The sequence below is a fragment of the Littorina saxatilis genome, linkage group LG6, assembly GCF_037325665.1.
Source record: "Littorina saxatilis isolate snail1 linkage group LG6, US_GU_Lsax_2.0, whole genome shotgun sequence".
NCBI classification, from domain to species: Eukaryota; Metazoa; Mollusca; class Gastropoda; order Littorinimorpha; family Littorinidae; genus Littorina; species Littorina saxatilis.
This window is the reverse complement of record NC_090250.1, coordinates 9,972,396-9,982,395: the sequence shown is the minus strand read 5'-3', so window position 1 is coordinate 9,982,395 and position 10,000 is coordinate 9,972,396. Positions and strand designations below refer to the sequence as shown.

At 41.1% G+C, this 10,000-nt stretch overlaps 1 protein-coding gene across 4 annotated transcripts in view; it reads right to left on the bottom strand.

Annotated features, from left to right (window-relative positions):
• LOC138968458 (inverted formin-2-like) overlaps positions 1-10,000 on the bottom strand; it is a 121,316-nt gene that overhangs the window by 468 nt on the left and 110,848 nt on the right. For 3 of the 4 annotated variants that reach the window (XM_070341029.1, XM_070341030.1, XM_070341032.1), the window contains 3 exons: positions 8,620-8,704; positions 6,675-6,728; positions 1-2,460 (listed from right to left, as the gene is read on the bottom strand). The exon at positions 1-2,460 is cut by the window's left edge and continues 468 nt beyond it. In XM_070341029.1, coding sequence (XP_070197130.1) covers positions 2,030-2,460; positions 6,675-6,728; positions 8,620-8,704 — 570 coding nt within the window. In that variant the 3' untranslated portion in view covers positions 1-2,029. The remainder of the gene's footprint in view (positions 2,461-6,674; positions 6,729-8,619; positions 8,705-10,000) is intronic. The other variant, XM_070341031.1, reaches the window with a different exon arrangement.

The following is a 10,000-nucleotide window of genomic DNA, read 5'->3' as shown; positions in this document are numbered from 1 at the left end:
TCCAGTACAAAGGACATTTCTTACATACTGCTTGACTAAAATCTTTACAAAATTTGACTATTATTCTATACAAGAAACACTTAACAAGGGTAAAAGGAGAAACAGAATCCGTTAGTCGCCTCTTACGACATGCTGGGGAGCATCGGGTAAATTCTTTCTCATCCCAACTAATATGGGACTCCCCCTAACCCGCGGGGGGTCTGAAAAAGAAGAAGTAATTAAACAGAAAAACAAGACCACTAAAACACACACACACACACACACACACACACACACACACATCATGCACAAGACTTATTTTAAAACTTTTAGCACCGTCACACACACACACACACACACACACACACACACACACACACACACACACACACACACACACACACACACACACACACACACACACACACACACACACACACACACACACACACACACACACACACACACACACACACACACACATATATATATACACATATTCAATGCAAAGACTCATACATTTTTAGCACAAACAATAATAATGTCACATGATTCTACTTTAAGAGAAGTCAGTTGCGTCGGCTAAAACGATTAAAGGCCTGCATAAAAAGCTATGTGTTAAAAAACTACATTGAAAAGTCGGTACATTTTGTACTATACTCGAATAAGCTCGGATACGTAACGGTACATTTATATGGCTTTGATACAGAAAAGCTATTTGCATCTACAGTCTACTTTTAAATGTTAAAATGTTCGCCTTCTCGATGAACAGTAAAAAATGTTGTCACAACGCCTCGCTATTCCCCAGAGTCAACTTTGTGTGCAGACTCTCTTCGGTGTCCGAACCTCCCCCCGTGTACACTACATTGGGTGTGCACGTTAAAGATCCCACGATTGACAAAAGGGTCTTTCCTGGCAAAATTGCTTAGGCACAGTTAATAATTGTCTACCTATACCCGTGTGACTTGGAATAATAGGCCGTGAAAGGTAAATATGCGCCGAAATGGCTGCAATCTACTGGCCGTATAAAATTTCATCTCACACGGCATCACTGCAGAGCGCCTAGAACTGTACCCACGGAATATGCGATATATAAGACTCATTGATTGATTTGATTGATTGATGAACGATGTATACGTTTAGCTGTGTGTTTGTGTGTTTGTGTGTGTGTGTGTGTGTGTGTGTGTGTGTGTGTGTGTGTGTGTGTGTGTGTGTGAGTGACTGCGCGCACGCGTGTTTGTGTGTGTGTGCATACAGTACAGTCGCAGTTCGAGCAGAACAGATTTTATATATCTTGCAAGGTCATCTCACGCATATGCAGGCACATGGCACTAGGCGAAAGCTCCACTCTTGTCCACAACTCTGTAGTATTAAGAAGGATCCTGAGAACACACCCCGTCCACATCGCGCCCAGCGGCTGTGGTCTCAGGAAATTTGTCTCTGACAGTACCACGACAGATGCATGAACAATTGAATCCCACCCACAGAACATCCTCCTCCAATTCCCCATCACTCAATCCCCTGACATCAATCTGAAAAACTACCACAGACCACACATTAAGAAGATCCTCTTGGTTTTGATTCTAGCAAGTTTTGATTGATAGCTGCCGAAACTGAGATTTCAAATATACAAAATATATATGTCCTGGAAATATGTGTACTAAACTTTGCAAAATGTTCACTTTTCGATTGAACTGATAATATCTAACGGCATAGAACAAACATAAAAATCACACAGACAGGGCTAAAGTTCACTATTATGATTATGCAGTTTTAAAGCTGCTTAAAAGTGTGCGTTGCTCAGTAAAACTCACTTCACATGTACAATTATTTAACTTTGCTCCAAAATCGCTGTGAAGTTGTCCATGTGTATCGGGTTCTTTGTTCACATAACGTAGAAAAATAACACATCTTTAGAAAAATGCAGTCGGAGTTTTTTCTCTCAAAGAAAATCGAAAACAGACACAACATTTTAACCATTAGAAACGCTTTACATTAACAGGTTAAAAAGTCATCACTGTAACAGAGTTCGTTGATGGATAGTTCATCGTTAACAAACAGATTCATCTTTAGACGGGGACGACCCTGTTCCTGACACAGACGAATCTGTCACAGAATTGTTCACAGTGTCAGAATCGTTAACAGTGTCAGAAATGTTCGTAGAGTCGGAATTTTTCGCAGAGTCGGAATTTTTTACAGTGTCAGAATTTTTCGCAGAGTCAGAATTGATCACAGTGTCAGAATCTTTCACAGCGTCACAATTTTTGCTGTCTTTGTCTTTTGAATTCTTGGCGTCACTTTCTTCTTTAGCTCCGTTAGTTTGGGGTGACGACTCGGCGGCGGCCGGATTGACCGTTTTCCCGGGACTCGTGTTCTTTTTGCCTCCAGGGGGCGCTTTACGGAGTGTGTATCCACGCTTGATGTCGGACAGCAGACGGTCAATGATGCAACCGTCGTCTTCTTGAGGCGGCTTCTCCTTGCCTGCACGTGGAATACATAGTGTTAACATTTTGGAAAGGACAAGGTGACACGTGTGAAGGTCAGGGTAATATGTGACGGTCAGGGTGCCATGTTTTAAGGTCAGGATGACATGTGTGAAGGTCAGGGTGACATGTGTGAAGGTCAGGGTAAAATGTGTGAAGGTCGGGGTGACATGTGTGAAGGTCAGGGTAACATGTGTGAAGGTCAGGGTAACATGTGTGAAGGTCAGGGTAACATGTGTGAAGGTCAGGGTAAAATGTGTGAATGCCAGGGTAACATGTGTGAAGGTCAGGGTAAAATGTGTGAATGCCAGGGTAACATGTGTGAAGGTCAGGGGACATGTGTGAAGGTCAGGGTAAAATGTGTGAAGGCCAGGGTAACATGTGTGAAGGTCAGGGGACATGTGTGAAGGTCAGGGTAACATGTGTGAAGGTCAGGGTAACATGTGTGAAGGTCAGAGTAAAATGTATGAAGGTCAGGGTAAAATGTGTGAAGGTCAGCGTGAAATGTGTGAATGTCAGGGTAACATTGTCAAGGTTAAGGTCAACTGTGCATCTCTTGTTTGGCTGTAAAGGCCTCCCTTAATTGAGCCCGAACTGTCCAATTCGCGAAGACTTTGCACAATTGTTTTTACCGAATATTCAGTGCCAAATATTCGTGGAGCAAGCTTCGTGAAGTCGACTTCGCTCAATTAATATAAGGCTTGAAGGAAACGTTGTCGGTTAGAATTAAAAAAGGACATGTTTGCTTCGAGTCACGACTTTGCTATTGACTTTTCTGCATTTCTTATAATAGACTTTGTTATCTGAAAGGTGTCAATGTTCCACATTTAAATGAAGTGTTAAACCCTAATGCTAATTAGAAGTGCACACTTTTTCTACTCTCTTAATATTGTATAAAAGTACATCAATGTTTTAAAGTTTATGCAATAGAGCAACACAAATTATGTCACTTAAAATTGCATTATGGCACAATAAGCGCGCACACCATATCAGATAATTGATTATTTGAGTAAGGTGCAAAACCATACGCATTGAAAATACTCCAAGTCCGATCAAAGTTCCTATACCAGTACATGTCGACAGTATTCCCTACATATATCAGTACGTTGGATCTACGCTACGTATTTGCTAGTGTCCAGAATAGAGGATGTATTCCAGAAAATAAGACCAACCACCATATAGGCTAAACTGTCACCCAGAAAGTTCCCTGGAATCGGAAATAACCCAGAAGGAATCTTAAGAAACTATGGCTACTATAGGTATCTTGTTTTCTCTCCAAAATATTTATCATAACAAAGTAAGATAAAAATAGATGAAATACTAGAGAGAAAATCAAAAAACCCTCAGAATGTCAACTATGACAAAATAAGAAAGAATTAAAACAAATACCCATCAGATCACCTCTACCCCTTCAGAACTCGAAGACAACAGTGAACTGTACTATCCTAAAGGCACACGTCTTCTCGTGAAAACTGTTTGGTTTACCATCCCAAACCTGGCCATGCTTGTACATGGGGTACGACCATACGTCCATTTCATCACATACCTTCTTCTTCTTCTTCTTCTGCGTTCGTGGGTTGAAACTCCCTCGTACACTCGTGTTTTTGCACGAGTGGAATTGTACGTGTATGATTTTTTTTACCCCGCCATTTAGGCAGCCATACGCCGCTTTCGGAGGAAGCATGCTGGATATTTTCGTGTTTCTATAACCCACCGAACTCTGACATGGATTACAGGATCTTTTCCGTGCGCGCTTGGTCTTGTGCTTGCGTGTACACACGAAGGTGGATAAGCCACTAGCAGATCTGCACATAAGTTAACATGGGAGATCGGAAAAATCTCCACACTTAACCCACCAGGCGACCGCGGCCGGTATTCGAACCCTCGACAGTCCGATTAAGAGGCCGACGTCTTACAACCCCGCCCGTCTATGATCATATACCAAAAATGACGAGCCTGGGTGCTCTATACATGTACAAAGTGGTGGTTTTTATATTTAGTCAAGTTTTGACTAAATGTTTTAACATAGAGGGGGAATCGAGACGAGGGTCGTGGTGTATGTGTGTCTGTGTGTGTGTCTGTGCGTGTGTGTGTGTGTGTAGAGCGATTCAGAGTAAACTACTGGACCGATCTTTATGAAATTTTACATGAGAGTTCCTGGGTATGATATCCCCAGACGTTTGTTTCATTTTTTCGATAAATGTCTTTGATGACGTCATATCCGGCTTTTTGTAAAAGTTCAGGCGGCACTATCACACCTTCATTTTTCAATCAAATTGATTTTAAATTTTGACCAAGCAATCTTCGACGAAGGCCGGACTTCGGTATTGCATTTCAGCATGGAGGCTTACAAATTAATTAATGACTTTGGTCATTAAAAATCTGAAAATTGTAATTAAATTATTTTTTTATAAAACGATCCAAAATTACTTTTATTTTATTCTTCATTATTTTCTGATTCCAAAAACATATAAATATCTTATATTCGAATGAAAAAACAAGCTCTGAAAATTAAAAATATAAAAATTATGATTAAAATAAAATTTCCGAAATCGTTTTAAAAACAATTCATCTTATTCCTTGACGATTCCGGATTCCAAAAACATATAGATATGATATGTTTGGATTTAAAACACGCCCAGAAAGTTAAAACGAAGAGAGGTACAGTAAAGCGTGCTATGCAGCACAGCGCAACCGCTACCGCGCTAAACAGGCTTGTCACTTTCACTGCCTTTTGCACTAGCGGCGGACTACGGTCATTGTGAAAAATAATGCAGTGCGTTCAGTTTCATTCTGTGAGTACCACAGCTTGACTAAATGTAGTAATTTCGCCTTACGCGACTTGTTTATGAATCAATTTGTAAAAATCCACTGGTGGTTTAAAAAAACACACCCATTCATCAACAAATTCCAACTCACCACGGAAATCATTCAGGGTGTTGATTTTTGGTATTTGACTAAGGGGAAGGATGGTCTGAACCCTGTAAAAACCTGACCAGATATGAGATACTGTGCCAAACTAGAAGAAGAGTGTGTTGAAAAGAAACTGCTACAAGTAATTAAACATAAAACGAGCAAGTTGCTATATTTTACAATTGATAGGTACGTAGAGTCTTTATTAAAAAGAAACTCGGTGTATGTTAAAAAAAAAACCTAGAATAAAATAAATCAATAATGATGTCTACATAAACCATCCTTTGGTCAGAACACATCCTGGTAATGACGCACAATGTATATCTGGACCAAGCATAATTACTCACCTTGAATAAACATTTAATTGACATCCGCAACACAACATTTTGTTCAAAGCATACACAAGAATACATGAAACCGATTGTAAAGAGCAATCTATTCACACGTTATTTACGTGTAAGCTTTTCTGCGCGAGGAAGGGGAATGGATTTGGACATTGGGGGCGGGGGGGGGGGGGGGGGGGCTGTAAAACGGTGTTTAAAGGCATACTCTTTTTCGTGAAAACAGTTCGGCCCACCGTCTCAGATCTGCCAAGGCTGTTACATGTGTTGAGACCATCCCCGCACTTGGACTCAAACCAAAAACGATCACCCTGACTGCTTCCTACATAGAGTTGTTATTCTTTGTTTTAAATTTAAAAAAAAAATTTATTTCCTAAAAAAAAACCAGCCACTGCATGGTGGCTTTTACGAATTAGTTAATTAAAAAATCTTGCTCTGCACAGAGAGAACCAAGGCTTTTGAGTGTTGGTATGTGTCCCAAAGAAAGGTCGGTCCTATCTGTTTTCACGAGATGGAGTACGCATGCCTTTAATATCGAGTTCTTTTCAACCTTCATTCACCTTCCATCCGGTAGGCCTACACAAGTCGTTTCCAAAGGTCGTTTCATGAAGGTGATAAAATAAACAGAATTTGTACACACACGTTTTGAACTCATTTTGTGTTCTTACGATAAAATACACACTTTATGTCCCAAGCCTTCCTTTTCCTCTAAAAGCAGCATGCTTCACCAAAGCACACACACACAAACACACACACACACACGTACACACACACACACACACACACCCACACACACACACACACACACACACGTACACCCAAACAAACCCACACATACACGAAAAAACCACAACTTGAAAACCCAGAAAATCTGCGCCAGCAAACAGGAAGCGGAAGCAGAAAGGCGCATGCATGCTGGGAGTTTTTAAAGAGACAGAGAGGCATGCTGGGACAATACGTTTGAGAGTGGAGCGTGACAGTCTGCTGGGGCCTGTGGTCGCTTCCTCTCCGACTGAAGTGACAGACATTGTCATGGGTCAATAATTTTTGTGTCCAGCGGTCAGGAAACCAAAGGTCATGAGTGTGTGTGTGTGTGTGTGTGAGTGTGTGTGAGTGTGTGTGTTAGTTAGCTGTTGCTTTTTGGGTCCAGCGGACCATTTAGGCCAAATCAGGACCCCGTGTGGGTGTGTGGGTGTGTGTGTGTGTGTATGTATGTGTGCGTGTGTGTGTGTGTGCGTGTGTGTGTGTGTGTGTGTGTGTGTGTGCGTGCGTGCGTGCGTGTGTGTGTGTGTGTGTGTGTGTGTGTTTAGTTAAAGGTTATTGTTAGGTCAAGCTCAGAGGAACGATGAAACTCATCAAAGCAAAGAACCAGGTTAAAATAAAGTTCCAGGATTATGGTCAGTTAAAAAACAAAACAAAACAAGTCGCGTAAGGCGAAAATACAACATTTAGTCAAGCTCAGTCGAACTCACAGAATGAAACTGAACGCACTGCATTTTTTCACAATGACCGTAGTCTGCCGCTTGTGCAAAACGGAGTGAAACTGACGAGCCTGTTCAGCGCTGTAGTGGTTTCGCTCTGCTGCATAGTACGCTTTTCTGTACCTCTCTTCGTTTTAACTTTCTGAGCGTGTTTTTAATCCAAACATATCATATCTATATGTGTTTGGAATCAGGAACCGACAAGGCATAAGACGGAATTGTTTTTAAAACGATTTCGGAAATTTAATTTTGATCATAATTTTTATATTTTTAATTTTCAGAGCTTGTTTTTAATCCAAATATAACATATTTATATGTTTTTGGAATCAGCAAATGACGAAGAATAAGATGAAATTGTTTTTGGATCGTTTAATAAAAAAATAATTTTAATTACAAGTTTCCGATTTTTAATGACCAAACTCACTCATTAGTTTTAAAGCCACCAAGCTGAAATGCAATACCAAACCCCGGCCTTCGTCGAAGATTGCTTGGCCAAAATTTCAATCAATTTGATTGAAAAATGAGGGTGTGACAGTGCCGCCTCAACTTTTACAAAAAGCCGGATATGACGTCATCAAAGAAAAAAAGAAAAAAACGTCCGGGGATATCATTCCCAGGAACTCTCATGTCAAATTTCATAAAGATCGGTCCAGTAGTTTAGTCTGAATCGCTTTACACACACATACAGACAGACAGACAGACAGACAGACAGACAGACAGACAGACAGACAGACAGACAGACAGAGAGACAGAGAGACAGACAGACAGACAGACACACACACACACATACACCACGACCCTCGTCTCGATTCCCCCCTCTACGTTAAAATATTTAGTCAAAACTTGACTAAATATAAAAAGCAGTAAGATTAACTTTGGATTTTTTTTGTTTTGCTTTTGATCTGGTTCGGGTAGAATAAAAGGGAAAAATACACTGAAATATGACACAGCTGTACTCAAAAAATAAAAACAATAAAAAAAATGATTGTATTACTTTTCCTGCACAATAAAAATACTTTTAAAATGTTCCACAACTGGTTTACTATGCGCTAAACTTAAACAAGTTCAAGAGTTAAAGAAGCACGCCATAGGGAGAGGAATTAGACGAATTCCGGCAACAACTCTGTCAGGTTTGTATTGGTTGTGGGAGAGTTATTTGTCCTTGCTTTTCCATAGAAACACTGAGGTAAGCGGCTACATGTGACATCATAATCTTGCCACGGTGTTTCTATAGAAACAAGGGAAAGCAACCGTTCCACATCTAATACAAACTAGACAGAGTTATTTCCGAACATCGTCTTTTTCACTGAACACATGCAATCCCATTAGACACGCACCCGACATAATCATAGCTGCGGCTGAATCTAACGACACAAAGCAACCATATTTTTGCCAGCGAGAGAAACAAGGGAGAGAACTCACCGTCTTTGGCGCGGGCCCTCATGGCTTCTTGTTCCTTGCGCCGTCTCTCCGCTCTCTCTTCCTGCAACTTTCTCTGTTCGTTTTCCTGTGAAACACAGTCAATTCACAGATTTCAAACAAAAAGATAATAAGTTGCTTGTTCTCCACAAGATACATATTCACCGATTTCATGATCCTGGACTGAGTCAAAGAGTTAGAGAGAGGGAGGGAGAAGAAGAGATATAAAGAGACAGAGACAGATAAGGGGAGACCCAGATGGACAGACAGACAGACAAAGACCAAGACAGAGAATGAATTGAAGGGTGGCAGGCTGGGGGAACTTACTCAGCTCACATTGAGTATTATTTTGACCAATCAGCACTGGCACATCGACAAAGTTCCCTCTAACATCTTTATCCTTTCTTTAGCCTCCCACCGCGACTAACTTTGTCGGCCAATCCGTATCGGCTCGCTTCTGACATTGATACGACAAGCACACTGTAGCATATCCCCGGCATCGACCAAGCGGTCAGCCTGCAGGAGGAGACTGGGACAATGACCATCAAGTCACGGACTCAGGGAGCGTTCTGATTCTGCTACAGTGGACCCCCCCCCCCCACCCCCCATCCCCTTTAAGACCCCTGTAATTTAAGACTCCCTCCTTTTAAAGACTTTGTTTCCTCAGACGTTGTGTTCCCAACCTCTGTACATTTACATCCTTTTTAATACTTTCTCCTTTTTCGCCCACATTTTCTCAGATTTGTGTGGGTCTTAAGATGGAGGTTCCACTGTATCGTTAAGCTGCTAGTCTGACCACCAACACAGATTATGCGATCATCGCTAGTTCAATGCGTTTGAGGTCATAACAATTCTTGGCCATGTTGGTCATGCTAGTGGAAATGGTGTGTGTCTGTGGATCGCGTTTCGTCACAACATGAAGTGACCGTCAGAGGATCAAGAAAAGAAAACGCTCTGTTGTCAAATTAGCAAAAGAATTATTGCGACAACTTTCTCCCCCCTTCCCCCACCCCCCTCCCCAACAAAGGCAATTCTTCCCGTGTCATTTCATTCAAGCTATTAAGGCACCGATCTTAGCCATCTGGCACACTTTTCGGATTAAAGATTTCTTTTAACGGGTTCACGTGACCGTTGCTCAAATAAGGATACCCCCAAAATCGACCTAATAAAAACGTAAGGTACTAATTAAAATAATCAATGAAAATGTACAATAGGCACAACTTGGCATCTTTAACAAACGAGGAGAAAGTCACATCCATTGTCTATTCATAACAGATTTTGTTGTTGTATAGCTGACTTGTGTGTTTGTTTGTGTTCTGATATCCTAATGATGCAGGTCTCGATCGCATGAGTGGTCAAAAACGGGAGGGTTTCGCGTCAGTTT